This window comes from Euwallacea similis, chromosome 18 (assembly GCF_039881205.1).
Source record: "Euwallacea similis isolate ESF13 chromosome 18, ESF131.1, whole genome shotgun sequence".
Taxonomy (NCBI): Eukaryota; Metazoa; Arthropoda; class Insecta; order Coleoptera; family Curculionidae; genus Euwallacea; species Euwallacea similis.
This window is the reverse complement of record NC_089626.1, coordinates 2,260,790-2,283,846: the sequence shown is the minus strand read 5'-3', so window position 1 is coordinate 2,283,846 and position 23,057 is coordinate 2,260,790. Positions and strand designations below refer to the sequence as shown.

The 23,057-nt window shown below is 43.8% G+C and overlaps 2 protein-coding genes across 6 annotated transcripts; one reads left to right on the top strand and one right to left on the bottom strand.

Moving 5' to 3' along the window:
• Positions 1–1,074: 1,074 nt before the first annotated feature.
• LOC136414807 (U2 small nuclear ribonucleoprotein auxiliary factor 35 kDa subunit-related protein 2) lies at positions 1,075–3,302 on the top strand. Its single transcript, XM_066399021.1, has 7 exons — positions 1,075–1,239; positions 1,314–1,419; positions 1,536–1,698; positions 1,748–1,995; positions 2,048–2,176; positions 2,229–2,549; positions 2,609–3,302. Exons 1-7 carry the CDS (start codon positions 1,122–1,124, stop codon positions 2,802–2,804), a joined length of 1,281 nt encoding a protein of 426 aa, XP_066255118.1. The 5' UTR covers positions 1,075–1,121; the 3' UTR covers positions 2,805–3,302.
• mtgo (miles to go) lies at positions 3,033–22,993 on the bottom strand. 5 transcript variants are annotated; one of them, XM_066399015.1, is made up of 15 exons: positions 22,852–22,993; positions 21,181–21,689; positions 16,528–16,569; positions 8,870–9,048; positions 7,624–7,788; positions 7,329–7,574; positions 6,897–7,276; positions 6,176–6,784; positions 5,995–6,122; positions 5,760–5,932; positions 5,429–5,703; positions 4,997–5,375; positions 4,596–4,870; positions 4,322–4,538; positions 3,033–4,240 (listed from the first exon to the last, which is right to left on the bottom strand). In XM_066399015.1, exons 2-15 carry the CDS (start codon positions 21,683–21,685, stop codon positions 3,896–3,898), a joined length of 3,918 nt encoding a protein of 1,305 aa, XP_066255112.1. In that variant the 5' UTR covers positions 21,686–21,689; positions 22,852–22,993; the 3' UTR covers positions 3,033–3,895. The 5 variants fall into 5 exon arrangements, with proteins under 5 accessions (XP_066255112.1, XP_066255114.1, XP_066255117.1 ...); XM_066399017.1 differs by lacking the exon at positions 16,528–16,569; XM_066399020.1 differs by lacking the exons at positions 21,181–21,689; positions 22,852–22,993 and adding an exon at positions 19,403–19,453.
• Positions 22,994–23,057: the final 64 nt, after the last annotated feature.

Sequence of the window (23,057 nt, the reverse complement as noted above, 5' to 3'; positions counted from 1 at the left end):
TATAAATGGGGGGATAAATTTTCTTTTTCTGTAAATTGCTTTGGGGTGCATTAAACAGTAGATTTAGCTTTTATCAAGATGTGGCAGCTGAGAAAAATTGAGGGCCATTTTGGGAGATGCTTCCCCACTCGCAGCGCGCTAAGTAGATGGCCGATTGATCACGATGATGATGATTTATCTAAATAGATCCCCAAATAAACCAGTATGCTTACCAACCTGGTGAATCGACTGAGACGACCCTATCTTGTCCAGAGGGGGGAAGGTGATCTGGCACACAAGTCGGAGCCTTTGGAGGCCTCGTTGGACATAGAGGAGGCATTTGATAATAGTTTGTTTCGCCGACGTGAGTCGGGCGTTCGCGGGGCGGGAGAGTGGATATACACGGCTCTATTGAAATTGAATCTGGGGCATGCTGTCGCTGAGGATAATCCTGACGAGAATGGATGGCGAACAAGTCACAGTTGTTGACTGTCGGCGTTGTCCCCAAGGGGGATTTTCGTATCCGCTAGTGTGAAGTTTCTTAGCGAATAGCCTGCTTGCGGAACTAAACGATACCTGAAGTTTGGGGTTTTGTACCGTAAAGACAAAAGTAGGCGCAATGGATATTTAGGGATATAAAAACAAATTTGCTTTGGCTCTCGTTCCATTGCTTGCAATTGGTTTTTATACATAAATATTTTAATATTTTATACATTTATAGCCACAAAATAAGGCAGATAATTGCAGAGATGAGCGTTATTTGTGTGGGAACCCCCCCACGTATTGAGATAGCGTACTCGATGGTAAAATTCTCTTCCCTTGCCGGATACGTCATCGTGTACGCACCATTGTTTTTATGTTGCCATGTTGTAGATACATTTGGCAACCATGTACGCGCAAAAATTGACGTTTCACAGATCAGCCGTTACACGTCAAAGAATGAGGTTACGTTGCAATCGACTACTTGTTTTGTTCTACATATTTTCGTACAAATTCCCGTAAAGACCATTTATTTCCTTGTAAATTTTAGGGCTTTCTTCTGGTAATTTATCGATAAAAAGAAAGCGGTTCAAACCCTACATCTAGGTATCCTTTTTGAATGCGAAAGCATCAGCATAACGAGTACAGATTTTTGGGGCCAAATGGCTTTTCTTAATAGCTTATCCAGACATTCTCAATGGAGAAAGGTGGCGAAGAAATTGAGACGAAAACGAATCAGACAAGCCAGTGCTCAGGACCGGGATAGGCTGCTTCTTGATGGTAATCATTTGGAATTCTCGTAATTTTGTGCGTCTTTAACTTCAGTCATTCACCTGTGAATTTCTCAACTGCAGAACAACAGAAACGTGAAAGCTCTCTGAGCTACCAAAAATGGTTTCAAGAACAACAAAGAATCGAGCAAGAGCAGGCCAAAGAAGAAGCAGCTCAGCTGGCTTTCAGGTAATTTATTGTCTTAATTGTATAATCATCATAAGAGACCAGATCTAAGCTTTCAAAGAGAATAGTTAACCACAATAATAAAGTGAAAGGTAACATTATTAATAACACTAATTCAGGGAGGAACAGTGGAAGAAAGCAGAGGAGGAATCTCAGAAACAGTGGCAAGTGTTGCAGCAAAAGCTCTCCATGGCTCGAGAGGAAAAGATGCGCCAAAATTTAAAGATAAGACTTGAGTGGGAGAGAGAGGAGAAGCGGTTGAAAGAACTAAAGCGTCTCAAGGTATGTTATTTTCAGTATCCTTCATTTTAGCCTCATGAGGTTTTTTTAGGAAAAAGAAATAGAAGAGAAGCGTTTGGAACAACAAAGACATGAACAAGAGCTGTTAGATTTTTTGGAAGAAGGAGGTTCTACTCCTGAACATTTAAAAACAGTCATGGAGTCCAACCCTGGAAAAGATCTATGTCCTTTCTTCCAGAAAGTGTCGGCATGTCGGTTCTTTGATATGTGCTCCAGGAATCATTTGAGGCCTGGCATTAGTCGAACCTTATTGATTACAAATTTTTTCACTGATATGAGGTAATATTTTATACTTTCCTCTGAAAAAATATATGTTTTATATTTTTCCTAGTTTACAAATCGGGGAAACTGAGCATGGGAGCGACGTGAGCCTGGAATATGAACTTGAGGATACTTATCAATGTTACAAAGACTTTTTCCTGGATGTTACTCGCGAATTTGAAAAATGCGGCAGCATTCTGTAAGCTAATATTAAGCTAATAAAAGCAATTTTTTATTTTTTCCCTAAAAAGGAGGTTTCTATGTTGCTGCAACCATGAGCTGCACTTGCGGGGAAATGTTTATGTGGAATACAAGACTACAAGGGAAGCTTTAGTCGCATACCATAAATTCAATGGTCGTTGGTATGCTGGCAGACAGTTAAATGTCCAATTTTGCAATGTTGCCAGTTGGAAGGCTGCAATATGTGGTCTGTTTTTCTGGAAAAAGTGTCCTAAAGGCAATGCCTGCAATTTCCTTCATTCATTTGAGAATCCTGGTGGAGCTTATATGCCTCCCGAGCGTCGGAATGGCGAAAGCACCAGCAGAAGGAGGAATGACGATTCTCCCGAGAAGTGAGGGAATAATTAATAATACTTGACTCATGAAATGAGATTTTTTTTTCTCTTCGCAGTTGGGATCGAGAGATTTGTGATGGAAGAAATTGGAGGTGGTCAGAGTCACCCGAAAGGTCTTTAAATGAGAGAGCGAAAAGTAGTAAACGGAGGCGGGAACGCGAGCATGGTAGCAGATGTAAGCGGAGGAGTAGGGATCGGTTGTCAAAGAGGCGTAGGAAGGTTGGAAGCAGCGATAGGAAGTTATATTATTGAGCCAAAATAGCGTTAAATTGTTTGTTGGACGTAAATGTATATTTTCAATGAATTTTGATAATTTTACTTCATTTCAGTAAATTAAATTACCCCGCCTTATGCAACTTGGTTCTTCGCATTACCAAATACGATTTGGCGGCGAATTATGTCTAATACGATAGAAAATTTGATGATCCGATAACCGTGAAACGTCAAATTTTATAAGGAGACACAATAAAATAAAACAACTTTACTAATACATAAAATATATAATAATCAATTTATTTTAATATAATAATAATGCAATTTCCTTCTATATAGCCATAATGTAATATATTATATCTCTTGCGGCCAGTGCTCGAGGAGCACCAAACTCCCATTAATAACGCATAATAAAGATCGATTATTAAAGTGTATATAATAACTTTCTTGAAAATAATAAAATTTCGTCTATTTCTTTATTACGCAGAGCGGCGGGCGCTCCCCTCGGAGGAATATCGCTAAAAGAGAGGAACAAAATAGCGCGTTTGTAAGGTGGGTCGCCCGACACTCCACCAACCCCTCTCGACTTTCTCAGGAAAAAATATAGATTTATTTAATAATAATAATACAAAATCTATCTATGTTATAATATATTAGAGTTCCAGCCACGTAAATATTCCAATAATAATGAATTAATTGAATACCTTTGGCTACCGCCTTTGGCAATACACATGGGGCGTCCAACATACGCCTTCTTGGAATGCCTCATCAATAGTATCGTTTGCAATCGATGTTTTGTCGGTAAGTGGACGTCCGGAATAGCCAGAAGGGCAGCGGGCCATGGCTGAATTATATAAATGTATATAGCACCACTCAAACAAGTACGGACACGTATAAAAATAGCAAAAACACCTTTATAATCCACGTTAAAATAATTGATAATTATTATTTTACTATTTATTATTACACCTAAGACGATAAGCCCTGTTTTGTAATACTTTCATTTTGTTGCCTGGAATAATTTTTCCCTTCCTATTTAACTTTTCTTGTCAGATTTGGCCGAAGCAAAACAAAAAGCATTCACGAAGACAAATCAATTCCGGCAGGCTCGTCGCCATTTAACTCCGAATTTACAAAAACGACGCAATGCCCAGCGATATTGCAATAGCCACAACGGTCAAAAGAGCCGCCCAAATAAAGACCAGATTCTCCTTGTAAAACTTCTTCAACGAAACTGCGTGCCTAGTCGCCTGCGCATTCTTGGTTCTATAACTCGGTGCTGCAGTGGCGCTGGCAGATAGCTTAGTAACAGCGCTCACATCTGCTGTTATGGTAGCGAAATTTAAGGGAGGTGAGTACGGTCCTGTCAATTCATCTCCTAGGGAAGTCACGCGGACTGGACACACGCGAGCGGAATACTCCACTCCTGGTTCCAGGTTGTCGATGGTGCATTTAGGGTCGGAACCTCGATGGACCTGGAAGAAAAAAACGGATATTTTTTCAAATTTACAACTACTTCCTTAGGTAGACAAATGAAAATTCTTTGCTAGGCGTACCAGTTTGTAAACTTGGTCCTTGAGCCGCGCCACCTGCACTTGATAAACTACTGGATCGCTAAATACATTCTTGGCCGCGCCCCACTCAATGCAGCACGTCCTCTGCTCCGTCTCCACCAGCTTCGGTTGCTTAACCGCCGAGGGCGGAGCTATCGTTGTCCTGAATTCTGATTCCTCAGAATATTCCCCCACTCCTGCGTCGTTGGTGGCATTTATCCTGCCCAAACAAAATTGATCCTTTAAAACCTATCGAAGACCAACACTCTTAACAAACCTAAATCTGTAGGCTGTCAGCTCGTGCAGTTTGTTGACTTTGCACGAAAGAGCAGTGCCTTTGTACACGCACTGCCATTGACTAAGCGTGGCCAGTTCCACGCTAAATTGAGTGTAGTCCAAGTTTTTACCCTCCCCCCACTTGAGTTTCAGGTAATTGTGGCCCGCTCCTATCAGCTCCAAAGAAGGAGGAGCCGGAGGCAAACGTAGAGTGGTAATACGGCATGTGGGAGAGAGAGTTCCTACACCGACAGCATTTACGGCTTGAACTTTGATCTGTTGATAATGGAATATTAAAAGTCAAGGTAATGCGTCAGAGTATCAAGAAACGAATATGTAATTAGTTGTTTTCCCAGAATTTGTTTGGGCGATCAGTGTTACGCTGATCCGCCATAGATTTACCTTGTGTTGAGTCTCCGGCTGCAGCCCCTCGATTAGGAAATCGGTGACGTCTCCCGGAACCTCAATAACCCGTTCTCCGAGGTCAATGTTGTATCCTGTGACGTCCGAGCCGTTGTTAAGAGGCGCGGTCCACCACAGATGAATGGCAGTAGGCGAGGCTTCACTGCGCAAGATTGAAACAATGGACGGAGGAGCCGCGGGCGTGACTGTGGCTGCAATTGGTGAATACTGCCCTGCCCCCGCCGAATTTAAAGCCTGCACCCGGAAGAAATATGTCCTAAACGGAGTGAGATTTTTGGCCTCGTAGGAGGTGCTTGCGCCCTGGTAGATACTTGAGAATCGAGATTGATCTTCTGGGGATTCACTATTTAATTCTAACCTGCAACAAAAATAATTTTTAGCTTCATTTTAACGAGCAAAAAGTGTCGTTACCTATATTCAGAAATTGGTGCTCCGTAGGAAGCGGGCTCCGTCCATTCCACGGTGACGTGGAACGGCGACCTGCAAGTCAGGGACAAGTTCTCGGGGGCACCAGGAGGCGCGGCCCCTGAAACCACCTTCAAAAGATCCGACCACGGTCCTGCGCATATCCGATTTACAGCCCGCACTTGGAAGGCATATTCCTGACCTGGAACGATGCCCCTGGACACAGTGCATTCGGTCTCCTTGCTTTTGTGCACGACCGTACGAGTGGAATCTGGATTCGTCTAGGAAAGGCACGAAATTATCGTTAGTTTTAATTGTTTACGTGCATTATAGGTACCATTTCCAGCTCATAGTCTAGGACTGGGGCTCCTCCGTTGTAATCCGGTTCCGTCCATCGGAGAGATAGGGAATCAGGTCGTGGCTTTCCGACTAGTTTTGGGATATTGCAAATTCCCGGCCCAATCGCTTCGGTAGTTACGGTACAAGGGTCTGAAGGTACGCTCTGACCGCCTAAATTGATGTTTTGATTTTAATTTAATGCCACAATTAGTCGGTAATTAAGTAACTCTTACCTGCAGAAGCACAGCTGACCCGCAACTGGTAAGTGGTTCCAGGCGTCAGCCGATCGCAAACAGCCTCGGTGTCGGACCCGCAATACACTTGCTCATAACCACTGCCCGAATTGACTTCCAGAATGTACCTGGAAAACCCACAATTACCACGTAAAATAACTGTATAAAAAGTATAACTTACTGAGTAATTTCGGCCTCATCACTGGCATTAGGCGGCTCCCACTTCAATTTGAACGAATAGGCGTGTATCCGGCCCTTAACTACCGGCTTAGAAGGTCGGTCAGGTCTATCTGGTATCGTTTTAAACGTGACTTCATCGCTCCAAGAAGAAGTGCCTCCCTCGTTGCTCGCCCTCAACCGGAAAGCATAACTGCTATAGCTGTTCAGCCTCTGACACACGTACGAAGTTTCCTTCCCGTTGTAAACGTTCATGTGCCCGTATTTCGACTTTAGATCGTTCATCTGTAGCGTGTACTCTTCGTCCTCGCTGCGATAGTTCCATTTGAGATGGAGGGCGGAGACGCTGGCTTCAACTAAGGCAGGGGGAGCTGGTTGGGCAGGAGGATTGTCCGTTGTGCGATAGGTAACGGGATCGGAGTAGGCGCTCTTGCCCGCTTCATTGACTACGGCCAGTCGAAAACGATAAGAAGTGGCTGGTTGCAGCTTTTGGAGATTGAAAAGAGTACGGCCGCGACTTTTGTGTATCTCCTCAAATTCGCCACCTTTGCCCGCATCGTACTCGAGAATGTAGAAGAGGATGCGAGCGCCGTTGTCGTTTACAGGGCTCCATCTAAAAAAGAGAAATCGTGTAAACGTAACTTTGCATACAGTTTCGGAATTGGTAAAATCTTCGCAGTTGACACGACCCACTGCATAGAACCTCAACCTGCGGTAAAACCTACCTCAACTGCAGCGAGCTCTTGGTCCTGGTATTCACTTTGGGAGGTTGCGGCTGGTCTGGTTCGCAGGCGGGGGTCGAAAACTTAATCGGATCAGTTGCGTAGCCCTGCAGTTCGTCCAGATGCACCTGCAGTGACACAGAGTACTCCTGGCCGGGTTTCAAATCTTGGATGCGACAGGAGTGGGCGGATCCATTGTAGATCGATTTGAACTTCATATCGCGTGACGCATCTCTGCTCTTGTCGCACAGCAACACCTCGTAGCGTAGATCGCTTTCAGCGATATCGATTTCGTTGGTGCCGCTGTCGTTGCTCGCGGATTCAGACAGACGCAGCGGGGGCGCCCATTGAAGGAGGGCGCTGCGGGAGCTTAGCTCTAACACCTTAAACAGGAGCGTTTTAAACAGACTTTCAAGAATGGAAGTGCTTTCACACCTTTGGTGCCTGGACTGACGATAAAAGATCTGTGACCAACTGTACGGAATCTTCTTCATCAGGCACACTGCTCTCCTCTCCATCTTCACTAGTTCCTACACTGCTCATTCCCTTTTCCTTCCCTGGGGGGTTCGTCCTTTTCAGCCCATTAACTAAATCCTTGCGAGGTGACAACTCCAAACCCTTCTGGTGCTTCTCCTGCAGCTTCTTCTTCAACTTGCTGTGCTGTCTTTGGGTTCGCTCATCCTATAAGATATTCATCAGCTCTCAGAAGTTAGCACTTCTCGTTTCTTACCTTGTAATAGGTGGGATTGGGGGGAGGTGAGTGCCCCAAATGAGTAGGACTAGGTACAGGGTGGGGGCCCTGCATTGAGTGGTACGGTTGAGGCGGAAATCCCACCACGTTGCCCGGGTAGTATTGTTGCGACTGGGCGGTGCCGTTACCTTGACTACTGCCCTGCTGCATTAAAATTTAATGATTAAAAAAGCGGCCATATGCTGCGAAGAAGGAAACAGTGTTTTACTTGGTACTACAGAGAAGCAATGTCAGCCAACTAAGCGGTACGTCACACATTGTTTTGCACGATATCCTTATCGGCATTTTAAAGTATTAGAGATAAAAAAATTTAAAAGCATTGTGGAAAAGCCCCAATTTACCCGGCGATGCAAATTTTTGCTACAAATAGTTTTGATCAAATAAAATGATTGCACAAGGTAAAAAAAAACCAAGGGGAAAGCAATAGATGATAACGTGCACCTATCAATTATCGGGGTTTTCCCCCTCATCCTCATAGCGCTGATTTTATTCACATTCGAGCGAGTCTCCCCTGGGGCCCATTTTGGTGGTCATCAAACCAGCCTGATCAGAGAAATCCAACGCCTTATTTACTATGAGAAACCGGTCAGGAATAGAGGTCAGGTCTTGTTCTAAATAGACGGTGACTCAATAGCGAATTCCCCACAAGAGGATCGAAAGTCCCAGCCGTAAAAATGCAACTACGACCTTGCCAAGTGCCCCGAATCCTGGCTAAGCATGCAGGTAACAAAGCCGCAACCGCGAACATAAATCTTGCGTCCGAATATTTTCAGAACGAGCCTTCCCTGGTAAAAATTCGCATCCAACAGGGCCATTAATAAGTTATCAATAATACATAAATTTATTTTCCAAAGTGATTTTAGGACAGCTGTAGACATTTATTGAATTAAATACCGCTCTGATGGCACTTACATTCACCCCAGGATTAAACAAGATAAATGCTTCAGATCATCGCAATAATCATAGTTTGGGTATAGATAGGTTCTTCTACATCGTCGAGCGTAAGAATTTCAGTGATTAAATACCGCTAAGACGACCGGATCCAGTGCGTGGCAGGTCTCAAACAGAGAGCCTCTTGTAAAATCTGTTCTATTGCCAAGGCAAAAGCCTGAGGAGCAGTAATGTGGGTTAACGGAACAAATGTCACCGACACGACATCCGCGATTCCGAAACATCGCCAGCATAACACAACAAAAAGTGCGTTCTTTGCGCAGCTTCTACTTACGTATGGCGGCGGATTGGGCAGGGGCAGCAGATTAGGGTGCTGCGACGGCGACAGGATCACGTGCCGCAGGGTGCCGTTTTCGTCGACTATCTGCTGGACCACGTGACCGGGAGGCACTTGGACCGGCATGGCTATTGGCGGCGACTGATTGGTCGACACCATGGGTACTGTCACCGGACCTGAAATAAGCACAAGAATTAACGTTTTTTTTTAAATATTTTGCAGTATGAAAAGGGATAACTTTGATTAAAACAACAACACACTTGAAGATAAATATTGAGATATACCTAATCATCGAATTATCATTAAACTCTACTAAATCCCAATAAACCGTCTTTATAAATTACCTTATGTATTCTTAAACACTAATACATTTTAAAGCTGAAAGAAAGGGAAATCCTATATTTATCAATCATTAAGTTAACCAAAGTAAATTTCTAAGAAATCCTAGGGTAAAATATTTAATCTTTAAACATATTTAAACTTTACACTTATTTGAGGCTCAGCAAAGAAAAATAACATAATTTAAGGCAGGAAAGGTGTTTCTTATTTACTCAAGCCTTCAGTCTCACCTTTTCTGAATGCCTTAAAGTCCCAAATCCAAAATGCTTCGAAAGGTTTACACTTTGATTGAAGTGCCTTGAGGGGATTCTTTATATTCTATATCAATTTTGTTACGATACCTGAAAGTGCATCGAAAGGTACTAAACTGTAAGTGCGATTTACAACCTTCGGTACTGCTTGGATAAAATAGGTTCGAATATATAATTGATTTCAAATTTAAGCTGTTATTTGTAATTATTTTCGCGATTTTGAGGTTAAGTTTGACAATAGCTGTCACCTTGTCAGCAATAAGTGTTTTCCATTTACGAACGTTTTCAGGCAACTCCAAGCGTTCCAAAAGATTATTTGCGTTTGACAAGCGCAAACCCACCAAAACGTGTTTTGCTGCTTTTTTAGTAATTTGTAATATCATTTATTCCACATTTTAACGTTTCCATTCGAAACCTTTTCAATTTCTTCAATTATCCGCTTTATTTCGTGGCTATTTATTCTCATTTTCATTTTATATTTATCAGTGGAACGACCGCCGAACACTTTTCCTCGCAAATATCCATTTTTTAATTTTATTACTCACGTCATATCCATTGTACCTGTTTCTGTGCAAAAGCCAAAACTGCAAATTTAAATAAACTAGAAACGCGTTTTGGCCGAAATTCAAGAGATGCTCCTGAATCTCCTTAGGACCTGGTTCCACTTGAACACAATTTGTCCCAATTTCGGTACCAACCGGGTCTGATTGGTCCCGGTTCTGGGTAAATCGAAAATGTGTAAAACAGATATTACCAAACTAGCATTCTAGACATCTGGCAACATTTTTGCGGCGCAACACGTCCCGACGCCATTTTTCGTGTAATTTTTTACTGTCCGCCCGTAAATGCGCTTTGATGAATGAGGAATTGAAGCCGTTTTGTAGATAAATAAGAAGATAGTACCGGCGACAAAATGAATTTGTCTAGATTTCGATGCTAGCGCTTGAAGGAGCCATTATCGCGCAAATAATGAAGTAAACGATTTCATCTTCGATTTGAGTTGTTCCGGGCGAAATCCAAACGTCCATTGACTGGAACGCAGAAATGCGATTTATTATTTAGTCCTAGGAACTGCAGCCAATGATTCAAAGATAAAGAATCTTGCCAAAACATTTCGTCATACGAACATGCAGTAACCATGCAAACACCAAACGTACTTAACTGTTTTTCTTCGCATTTCACTGTAAAAACTATGTGCGGAAAACAAGTAACTATAATAAACTATGGCCTAGTTGGTTATAGTTAAATTACTAATCGAGTTGCGCTAGCCTCGTTTAAATAATGTCACCCAGTTGGGCAGTAAACTGCTTATTTGTCCACTCATGTGAGCAACATAGAGAAAGAATCACATAGACTGAAATCAGGAGGCCGGGCAGGCCAAGCGGACTAGAACGGGTTTAATCCGAAATAATCCGATATCCAGACCAAAATAGGTTTAACGTAAATAAATAAATAATCGTCAAGGTCGTCTAGTTCCCGTTCAGGTACACACATCTAAAAAGGCGGAGAGGATGTCGACCTGGGATCCGGACCGTGACTCGTCCTCGACGAGGCGTTGTCCTCTAGTGCCGCCACTGAACGACCTTCTGCATGTCTTCTGTTACCAACCGGCATCCTGTTTCGACGATGAAATTTTCAGCAATTCCATTCTCTGTGTTTCACTGCAGGATCGTCGGAAAATATAAACAGTCGTAACAGTTATCGGCGCTTATAAAAATGCCTTTATATTTTTCCGTAAAGTCCTGCTTCGCAGGTTATTGATGGTTTCACTATAATTTCCGGAACATTAAAGTTTTTAACGGCTTTTCCAGCACATAAAGCCGATTATGACGTACATTTTTATTTTTGCACTAGTGGTATTGTGACGCCAGCAAATAACATAAATTTGCCAATTAAGCACCGTGCCGAGCCAGTCGGCCTATTAATGCGAATGATAAGGATATTAATGCACTTGCCTTATCGCCTCTGTGGTCCTTGGAAATTGCACTTTAACGTCGTCATATCAAGGAATTCATCCGTATTCGTAATGCTCTTCTTGATCGCATCCCAAGTATTTCCCGCTACAAGCAACAAATCACCTGCGCCGATTCAAAAACTCAAATTATGCAGCTTCTGACGATTATCTCACATAATTAAAAATTAATTAATTGTGTTAATTAATGATACCGTCATTAATTAACAACAATGTGCGCCTTCGGGAAATTGGCCATTAGGAGGCGCCGTACGAGTTCTTGGTGTAGAAAGAGTGCGAGTGTTCTGCACTAAGTGTTGACTAATCAAACTCCCAGCATTTTTTCCCATCTTTAATGTAGACATTGCCGACATTGAACAGATGGTAGACAATCTCAATAACTCAGTTTTTCACGCAGTGATCGAGAGATTAACGCAGTTCTCTTATCATCACTTCAGGTACACAGAAACTTAATTTTAATTCCTTTTCTGACTTCGTGGAATTTATCGGCATCGCGGCCGCAATACGCACGAGGTGTATTGTAAAACCTTAATTTCTCAACTTATCTCAGACAACTTTTAGTTCCTGAATGTGGATTATCTGGCTTATCACGTAAGTTTGCTTCGTTCCTGCTTTTGACAAATATGCAAAACCAATAAAAGATGCCGCTACAAGGTCACCGGACTTCCTCTTGAGGACGACTGCAAGGGGCTTGTCATCAAGGATTTCCAGGAATGAAAGTTCTGCTGCAACGGGTAATCCGCCGAGTGACGTAAACATTGTCGACATTGCTCAGGATGGTAGACAAAGTCAATAATTCAGTTTTGCAACTTACTTTTCACGCAATAATACCAAAGATTATTATATTCATGCAGCTGTGTCATCATCACGTCTGGTACTGGGAAATTGCATTTTAATTTCCTAATCGTTTCTCGCAATTCCGCAGTATCTCACTGGACGAGTCTATTGTCTATGCAACACGCGGGGCAAGGAGCAATGTGAAGTTTTAATGCCGCAATTTCCTGCCTTCCTGCAGGTTTGTCCCCCAGATTTTTCCATTTCTTGATGGCTTCGCGTTTCTACGTTAAAAGTTAAAAGGAGTGGTGCCAATGTCCTCTCTCACATGATGTCAACATTGAAGAGAACTGTAGACAATGTCAAGACTCCGCAATTTTCTACCCCTTGCGGCCAAATCGGTTTCAGAATAAAAAACTGAATGTTGCTTCCATTGAATTGACCAGTAATCCAGTGACGCCAGAGACCACGATCGGACTAGGGAGAAAGACCATTTCACAGAGTCTTTGAGTGCTGCGGAAACCGCATACAAATTTCTCCTGCTAGAGGATAAGTGTCGAGCGCATTTTTGAAAGTACAAAGACCACAAGGCAGCTAACACCAGGCAAATCCATCCTTCCAGCGTATCGATCACGAGATTAGGTAGATACGCGTCATATGGATGTTCAATGGCCAATTTATCATAATTAATTCTACTGGAGAGATCAGCCGGTGACACTCAACACTCGGTGCTTTAACGCTTTAACTCCTGCCAAAATCCTCTTAAAACTAATCAGGACTTCGTGCACACATGAGCAATTACGATAAGACACGGAATGGACCAAAATACCAAACGGAGTTCTTGCACCGTTTCGATCCTCGGAACAAGAAACGTTCAGAAGTCGTCGGCTGGTACCAACTTTGCCAGCACCCAACTCGATGATTATACGACGGGCGTCCTTGAAAGTATTTGAACTGGACATTCCTTTTGGTTCGCTGCACTGGAGGTTGTCTTTCTCTCTCTTTATTTCTGCATTAATTCTACCGTGCGGTACTCCTTCGGATTAAATCCCATGAGACAAATCACAAATTGAACCGCAAGGTCAGTAGTTAGTATTGAGCATTTCCAGGAACACGATCAATTTGCTTACCATATTCGCCCTGGTGCAAGTGCATATGGTGGGGACATAAGTCTCCAGGGTGGGTGCCTGGAATGTAATGGTACTGTTCCGGATAGTACTCGCCGTAGGGAGGGCAGAAGGGGAGGTCGCCAGTACCATGGTGGTGGTGGTGGTGATGGTGATGCTGTGTAGCGGCAGAACTAGAGGACGACGTTTCGACCCCCTGGCTGGCCACCATTCCGTCGGGCCTCCGGAAGCCTCCACCTGTTGCCACAGCGGTCACTTCAGGACACTTTCGGTACTATTGCGAGCTAGTACCGAAAATCTCCACTTTTACAACGGTCCCCGCGGGGTGATGGCAAGCTAATCGGCGGATAATCGCAAAACGGCCTCCGCGATTACCAGATTTATGTGCGAGCGATTTTACGTGAAACTGTTGTATTCGCCGGTGAAAGCGGACGAGAACGATTTTCAGTCGAGAGAGTTCAATAAACTGTAAAAGGATACGCTCTCGTATCTGCAGTTGCAACACAATTTTAATCCGCTATTTTTTCCCAACCCCCCGGGGACCAGTGCCAATAAACAAACCCAAAACTGACCACGTCTGAATCGGCCACGTAGCGCAGACACTTTTACAAACACACTTCAAGCACTGGTCAACAGTAAACACTCACGGAACGCCCCCTTTTGGACAGCAAACGAACGTGGTGTTCCAGGGTGCTGTTGTGCGCGAATTTTGGCGGCCACGGCTATGCACTTCCGGTCCGGAAACTTTAGGGGGCGGATTTCGGTCCGGCTGAGGGGGTTTCAACAGATTTTCGAACGATCCGGCACTGGCATGTCTAGAGTGTCTGACGCGACTGCCGAGAGAACGGACCGAGCGAATAGAAACAAGGAGGGATAACGTTCTCTTTTTGAGGGGCAAGCGCATTCTGCACGGATTGCGGGCTGCTTTTTAACTTCCGAATTTGCCCGACTACTCCTTATTTTTGCTGGTTTTTTCTCTCTTGCTGGATCGGAGGTCGTGGGGAAATTTATGAAGCAGGAGGATGTGTCGACAATGGAACAGAGGAAGCGAAAGAGTGTAACCTGAAAGGAATCGGTCACCTTTTTGTCAAGAATACTGTCGATATCTGGACTTCAGGGCTTCTGTCTAGTAAAATTAATGAGAAACGCAGATGCTTAACGAAATCTCCTACACTGCGGGCGCTTTTTCCTACCATGAACGAAGACGGAATTCTTGCATTTCTCCTATTTTTCTCGATAACTTCACTGTGCATTTTTCTCCCTGAAAATTTCTGGCTCTGCAGCATCCTTTCCCGAGCTCAAACGCACAACAATCCTAATCGTGGAGTACAGACAGTGAATAAGCGTAACACGTAATCCGAAGTAAACTGTCTGAGACGGCGGATTATGTGGCAAAGGTCGTTCGCCATTTCGCCAAGAATGGTTACAAAACTGTCCAAATCTGAAACATGCAGAGCCTTTGAACTTCTTAGACATTCCCTAAGCGCTTCTTTAATGGTATAAGTGCCCCGCAACGCGGGCGCAGATCCGATAATAAGTCAATCCATGCAAACGGTCCCACCTGAACCTCATTATAGTTTCTCCTTCTCGGTCGCTTAGATTAGTTGGCATATCTCGAGAGAACTAACCCATCAAGCGGCGAGGTTATTACATTGTTGTTTATCCGCCATATTTGTTGTTTTTTACCAAACTATTTTCAGACCAGCTGCGCCGCCGCTGACTACCCAGAAAATCGATGCCGATTTCGTTCCAGGAAGGCCTCATCGGGATTCCCATTATTTTAAAACACTTTCAATTGTTATCTCCGAGCGAAGGTTGCGGCATTTTGTGATCGAACAAATATCCGGTAGCTCTCGATTGGGTCAGGAGCGATAAACAAAAATAAACGATATCGACTGGGAATTGGGAATCTGACCGGCGCTCTCGAAGGCGCATTCCAGCGGGGTCAAAGCGAACCGAATTCCCTTAACGCGCCTTTAATCAAACTTTCAAATTGTATCGATAACCTTCGGGTTATTTTTAAGTCTTTCCCTACTATCAGGCATAGGTCAAGCCGGTCGTACCAGTTTCGAGCCAGGCGAGAATTTCCATAAAGTAAAAAACTGAGGTTTGGGCCGTGCAGACCAATGGCATTGTTGTCGAGAGGAGAATTTGTCACCATAACTATTCAATGCGTCACGCTAGGCCGATCAATTTAAATACCATGTCACCCAGAGGTGATTCACCATTTAATAATGTAACTAACGCTGGGTACTACTTGCACACGCTGACGGCGATGCGTTCGTTCTTGAATGCCATTTCCTTATTAACGTTACCCGTTATTAAACCTTACGACAACAAAGACATTCGGCCTTTCCAGCCGAGGATGGACGCGCAAATTTCGTTATGTACGTGTTTGTATCAATGAACTGCTCACGATAGGGGAAGAAAAGCTTCGGCCCGGCCTTGGTACTTCCTGACAAAGCGCGTGGAGCCACGTACCCGACGCCTCCTCACAGGGAAGGAGGCCTTCCCGTGTAGTCTCGCACATCGCGATCGGGCCCTGCGATCAGCGCATTTCGCGGTCCTTCCCCCTAAATAAACCACTGGATGAGTAAATGCACGCAATTCCCGATCTAGGAGGTCCTCCAAACCTACACATCCCATAAATTTCCCATTAAGCCTCTCCTAGTACTCTCGAGTGCGGCGTGTGCATAAACTCCTCTCCAATTAAATGGAAATGAGGTAATTTTGAGGCGAACACTAGGCTTCCCCCCACGAGCTCCCGCTTTCGAGGGCTGCTGCGAGGGCGTGGGGGCCCTTTGAGGAGGACTTCGGAAACTACGTCAGGCCGAGCGATTTTTCACGCCCTCGCCCCGTGGGAGTGATGACCGATGAACGGTCGAACATATCCTCCTTTAAGGACTGTCTAATCCTTCGTCCTTGGTTGTGTCCATGTCCTGCTTGTGCGGATTGCGTAATTGCTCGGAACGTGATTTCCTGCATTTGCTCTTGAATGATCTATAAGTTCAGCCGCCCACCGGTCGCCATTTTTTTATTGTTACGGTTCGTCGTTGAAAGTGGGCGGCATTTCGAACGGATGTACTACATGGGAACGCGTAAGCGTGCCTTTGATAGCTTTTGCACGCAGCTCTGGCGTTGGGTTTGCAGATATACGGCAATAATAATAATAATAATAATTGGGGGGGTTACCTCTGCTGATACACTGCTGGCGTGGGTTGCTAAATCGCTCACCTGCAACACAAGAAGAAGATTGCGTTAAGAACAACAATGGAACAATGAAATTGCCGATTGCGGTATTACTTTCGTTATCGCGCAATGAAAAATCCTATTTTCGGGACAGAAGTGGACGAACGAGTTCTACTTTTCGCGGAAGAAAACAGTATCGTCACGTGACGAACGGTAATGACAGGAAGGAAGTAATTCCGGAGGTTTATATATATATATTTTTTCGAAGCACAATAATGTGATTTTTCACAGCAACTGCAACAACGAAGCGATTTGCGGTTGTAGTTCGCTTCCTACTACGCTGGGGCCAACAAGGATTATTTCGTTTTTATCGCAATTTAAAAATAGGAAAACTATTTAGATCCGATCGACGTCTACTCTTGCTGATTCACCAAGCTGCACTTTTCAATACGGACGGGTCGAATGTCAATCTTATTTGACAAGTTTCAGACGTTTACGGACCATGCCACGTTACGTCACGAACCCGCACAGGCAGCCATTTTGACCGAGTTTTTATGCAATTATCCCGTCTAAATCCAATCCTTTCAAAAGCTCAAACAGCACTTTAATTGCGATTCACGAACTTATAGCATTTGCACGGTGATAATGCCGCAGTAAAATTTGTTATTTACAATAACCTTTATAATAACTACTACTTCGTATGGTGCTAAATTGGAGCACAATAAATAGCTTAACTGGTTAGACTTTAACTTTCCCTTTCACTACGTTCAAAATTTGAAGATAAAACAAGTATATGTTGGAGTAACGTTGGGAATATTCTTCATAGTATAAATAAATAAACTAAATAAATATAGAAAGACGAACTAACGAATTTACCACTACTCGACCGCATCTCTGCCCTTCTGCATCACGATCCTCTCCCCTCGCCTTTCCTTTTCAGCTCTGGGGAGGTACCTAAGTCAACAAGGAAATTCCCCGATACTTGGGCGTCTACGACAGTAACGGCGATAGTAACAACCTCGTTTGACAGTGTTTCATCCAAAGATGGATCTGTCTGTTTACTTATCGTTACCTTCTTATTAACTCTAACACCATAATACTGAAAATTGGCGAACTACTAAATCTCCAATATATATTTTCTGCAAAATCGTCCTTTAAGCACAATCGAAGCGGGGTATAACATGACGTCACAGATCAATAAGCCAACCCTCTCAATGGCGTCAACGTCGCTTTGACAGGTTGCATTTGTTTTTCTGTTGACTGTTGAGCAAATGGCGGACGCGATTTGATGACAACAATAGTCAAGGACAATAATTATTATTATTTAGCGAGAAAAACCAAAACTTTCTATTTTAAAACTGACTCGCAGCATATCCAATGCGTGGTTACCAAAGTGCAGTACACGGTTTATTGGAGAACGTCTGAAGTCGCAACAGTTTACGACAGGTAAGTCATTTGAACACTGATCTATTTAGGGCCCACATAGAGCTTCGTGGGTGCTTTCACTGGCTTTAATTTTACTCGATTTAAAAATAAAACTGAATAAACATCGAATTCGGAATGCTGAATGGAAAGAAAATACAATAATTAAATTAGCACAATTACATCACGATATGGGGGTTCGCTGACCCATGAAATTATTTACACAACTGCTGATAGTGCGTGGGTAATTCGACTGGACAAGCGCTGGCCTAATGGCCATTCAATAAAGAAGTTTCCTCGTTCAAACTTCCGGAAAAGAACTATACGTCATTGCCTGAGAGCCAAAGAGCTCTTTGTCACTCTTTCCATGGAAACTTTTCCGATTAATTTCCCCTAAACGAGTTTCTATTCAAAAGAGTGCATGAGACAGAGAGTGCAAATGGAACGTCTTCCTTTTGAGATTAAGCTGAATTGGTGCGTTGTATTATGAAAAATCGGACTTTGGCGTGACAGAAGCACGATATTGACGAACGTCGTGGTACCATCGAGTTTAATGAGTGAAAGTAAACGTTGTGTATATCTAATGGTACCAGTGTAACGATTTTAATTGGGTTATTGCGTTGTACGGGTCGTCGACACCAGGTGGCCCAAATAACTGGCTACTATTGCTTCAAATCGTCCTGCATCTAGTTTGAGCCACCCGTTACCGCGAGACGCGGATCTGACGCAAGAGCACATTCAGCTTTTTGTTTATCGAGTGGAAGTTACATCGTTCGTCGTAATTCTTGTGAACTGATAACGCAGATAAGGCATCGGTAGGTACCATTCGAGCGGTTGCACCGAACAAGAACCGCTTGCATAACTGATAAATTGCCCAATAACGAAAAAATCCGCTTCGTAGCACCTTCACTTTTCTGACAAAGCGCCTGGTGATGGCTATGGAGCGCCATCAGGGGTCTAGGCAAAAATCCTTTACAAGTACTTTCCATCGCTCGGAACGATAAAAAGTGAACGGCACCTTAATCCGCCTCTCGGTATTATACCAATAAGCGAAGGTTATTGTGGTATTTCGATACCATGGGTGAGACGAAAGAGAACAACAATGGGAATTTTTCATGGGATTTGTTAAAGTTGAAACGAGAATGTCGCTGGATTTAATCCCATGTGCAGCCTCGGCGAGGCGCGTGCAGCACGTTAGTCAATGACGCGATTGAAAGTCGGACACGGAAATTGGTGAAAAATAAGTGAGGACCGTGGAAGATGAGGCAAACGCTTCCTTAACTGAATCGCTGCTCGAAGCTCTACGGCCATTCGCGCACCAGAAACGTACCAGACATGCAGCATGCGGCAAATACTGCTGGGAGACATAACAGCGGCAATCAATTGAGTTTAACCCGATGTTGGAGGAAGTATTGCACGTCAGGGCGACGTACGCAAATCTTATGTTGTGCGTTACTTCCTGCGACGTTCGATTTAATCCAATTGGTTGGCGCCATTACGTTTCCAAGCAGCATTCTCTGAATATCCCATGCCTCACGTCTTCTGCCGTGTGACCGGCCTTGCACTTGAAATTTGCGACATTCTTGTATGCCTGACCTATAGGAATTTCATTCTCTCCAAGAACACCGACTCATATTCCATTAATCTCCAGATCCAGTTCAGTTTTCGGAACCAAATTCCACCCATTGCACACGGGAAAGGGGGATTCTCCGGCCTCAAGGATTGCCTCGACTTGGTATTTACTTGTTTCTGCAACGCGATATGAATAACGATGGATTCCTTCATGCCTTCCGCATTTCTTTTTGCTATAATTCGCATAACTGCAGTAAAGAGTTTGATATTTGTCTTGGCAATCCTCGCCGTACAAGCTGGATTAATGATGGATGTTTTGAATGAAACGAGGCCTCACGATACGTGCTCTTTGGCGGTTGCTACCACCTCCCGTTTCGGTTAGTTAAAACACCGCCAGTGCAGAGTAATTTGGCACATTCCTTAGCTCTGCATTTCCAGACGTTTAATTAGAGCTCTACACAGAACCAAACTGAGCTCGAAATTCAGGTAAATTCCCGTCGCATTTTGCAAAATAGCTCGAAAAAATCGTCGTTCCTTATTAACAACAGACCCACGCCAAAAGCGGGGAACGTTCCAGAGACCCGGAAAATTATTAAGAATTCTCGAAACTTCTCTTCGGCGAAGGAGCGAGCGTTTTATTAAATTTTTCTTAGGGCTGCAGGACGCATATCCGGAATCGTGATGCGGCCCTATTCTCGACGGACCGTTCCTTCGGAATCCCGATCAGAACCTCAGACTTCCCTCTTATAAATGGGAATAATTGCGACAGCTAATGGCGCCCGGCCGTGCGAATATCCAGATTTGCTTCCAGTTGGTTTCTCAATTAACATTCCCATGTAGGCAGTCGTTCGCACAAAAGCAAGGCCGTGGTGGCTGCTGCAACAACATTCGTTCGGCTGGGATCTTTAATTTATTATTATTATGCACCGCCATTAAGTGGCTCCAAAGGCGTGCGTCTCCACGCACTCGTCTAGCTTCTCAGATGGGTTTCACGCGAAACGCCACTGGTCCAAATTTTACTGCTAACAAACTTTAAAGGATGATCTCAAGTAGATTTTCTTCCATTATTGCTCCTCGACTGGTCGGTTATTAATTAGCTTGTGCCCTGTGCAGCAGAGTGAAACCAGGGACGTTCGTTTTCGACGTCACCACTATGATTTCCGTAAATTGGCGATAATCGAGGCGAATTTCATAAATATCGCGGGTATTTCAACGATTATAAGACCAGTGGGTGTTGCAACGTCGAAAGTGTTATTACCCACCACAAAAAAATCGATATTTTCGCAATCGATTCGGTGTCGGGTTCGAAAGAGAGCTAATCAACTCATAAAGCTTGAAAATCATAAATTCTTACAAGCGCACAAAAAGAAGAATATTTGGGTTAGGAATTGTTGTTAGACAATATTATAGCATTCAGAAAGTCTCTGGCCAAAATGCCCGAAATCCATGCATCATTCAGCAGAGCAGCAATAACTATTTGATTAACGATTGATAACGTTCAAACATTACTCTAAAAAAAAGTGATGGATGACCCTAATGATTGTTCCAATTATCGCAAGACCGGCCGAAAATTTGTGTTCCCATCAGTTGATTAATACATTAATGGCCGCCGTGAAATATGAGACAACAAATACCTGTTTTTCCCTCCCAAGCCCGACTCACCTCTTAAAACTTCGACGCTACCGTCCCTCATCATCAAATTGACATTAACTCCGGGGTTCACGTGAAAGTTCACAACATACTCCTCCCGTTTGCGTCCCGGAACCGGCCGCCCTTGGTCGTAAAAGCCCGCCCTTTGCGGCTCGAAACCTGGCCCGAAATAGAACTTAGCCGGTTGTTGATTGGCGGAGGAGTCCTTGGAGGTCGCACCCCCGTTACGCCCGTTGGCCATGCCCCCGCTACACATTTCCGCGCACTGTGGGGGAGGAAACGGACAATGGTGATGGTGGATGAAATAGTGAACGGGAGGGCTTTGTAGGTTGTGAACGTGAATCAAGTTCACTCCGCTAAAGGGATCGCAATACGATTGGTTGGAGTGGTACTGATGGGGGTGGTCTCGTTTCGAGGGGCGTGTTTTACGCGGATAGCCCGATGAAGTGGAAGAGGTCGTGGCCGAGGTTTCCGCCATGGGCGTAGCCGTGTCGTCTTCCTGGAGGAATTTCACCATTTAACTGAAAAAGAACAAATTATGAGCGGTGGATTAAAATACCTTGACGCGAAGGCCGTCTACCGCCGGCATTAAAACTGGTTTGGTGCATGCCAACGTCCCCGCCTAAGTGGCAACGTACCAAGCGAATTAGTTGTCGGTTGGGGTTGAAATTTCAACTGGTTTACTAAGGAATCAAGTGTCGGCAAATATGGGAGCGGCCATGAAGCAGAGCTATTGACCTGAATGGAGATTTACAGATTCGTAACTTGGGACTTCCATTGGGAATTCGCAGTGTGTGGAAGAGCCTGTTGCTATGAGGATAAAAGACGCGACGTCGGACGTCGGCAGCCGCGGACGGCGTCGTGGCGCCTACGACATTTAAAGGTTAAGTTTCATATTGTCTGAAAAAAAAGAAGAAGACGCTGGCTGTTAAAGGGTTAAATGTTTAAAAGCATGTATCTGAGATAATGTTCTTTCAACTTTACCAAAGGGATATTATCCATGGGAGCAAAGAAATAAAGACGGATTATTGGTCAGTTTTGTGATTTCCATAGAAATTTTCTTTTAGGTAAAGCTGCCAATACCTCGAGCCAGAGGCATTAACAGTTTTTAGAACATGAAATTGAAATAATCCAAATCTAGCACTTCAAGAAATTTCACATACAACTTATAAAAACAATCAGGTTTTTCCTTCTGTGCATTTAAAACGCCATTAGTATCTTCTCGGATGGGTCCTCACATGAGTCTATGAACACTCATCACCCAATAAAATATATGCCTCCAGCACCTACCCCGAAGTGTTTTAAGGCACAATTCTAAACTAAACCCCAAGTTATTGCGGCTGCAGTATCTGCAATAGGTATGTATCTGCCTCAGTCTTGACCCTTCTGTAATAAGTGTGGGGTCAAGTATCTGTACATATCACTGAAGCCCTGCAGTAATATCTACTCATATTAAGTCTGGACTCTAGCTCCTCTCAAAGCACAAGACTTCCAAGCACATTGCACAGGTACATCTAACTTTTTTAAGTCAAAAAGGCTTGAAACCTCATACGCCCACATGCCGACACTGCGACTTGAAGTATGTTACACTTTTTCGGACTTATTATAAAATAACACAGCCTAAATATTAAAAGAGAGGCTAAATGGGATTTGGAACGGTTAAAATATGCAGTGTAAACTTACCGGAATTGGTGGGATGTGGAGGAATATTAAAAAAACACACTCACAAAAGGGGCTACCGGGCCCTGCTTCAATCTGTCCACCATGTTTATTGATTTTTGTTTACGTTTACGTGTCGTAAATGGTAATTGCACATGAGGAAGGACGATTATGTAGCTATTTTTGTTTAGACTGTATGATCCTGGTAGGACCTGACAGAGAAGGAGGAA

What these genes read in the sequence shown, in the direction of transcription:
- LOC136414807 (XM_066399021.1), top strand. Translation starts at nt 1,122, where the DNA reads ATGGCTTTTCTTAATAGCTTATCCAGACATTCTCAATGGAGAAAGGTG. An exon ending in GAAAAATGCGGCAGCATTCT is followed by an intron (nt 2,177 to 2,228) that starts GTAAGCTAATAT and finishes TTCCCTAAAAAG; the next exon opens with GAGGTTTCTATGTTGCTGCA. An exon ending in AATGACGATTCTCCCGAGAA is followed by an intron (nt 2,550 to 2,608) that starts GTGAGGGAATAA and finishes TTCTCTTCGCAG; the next exon opens with TTGGGATCGAGAGATTTGTG.
- mtgo (XM_066399015.1), bottom strand. Translation starts at nt 21,685, where the DNA reads ATGGTGAAATTCCTCCAGGAAGACGACACGGCTACGCCCATGGCGGAA. An exon ending in CCAGCAGTGTATCAGCAGAG is followed by an intron (nt 9,049 to 16,527) that starts GTAACCCCCCCA and finishes TGCTTATTTCAG; the next exon opens with GTCCGGTGACAGTACCCATG. An exon ending in AAGAGCTCGCTGCAGTTGAG is followed by an intron (nt 6,785 to 6,896) that starts GTAGGTTTTACC and finishes TCTCTTTTTTAG; the next exon opens with ATGGAGCCCTGTAAACGACA.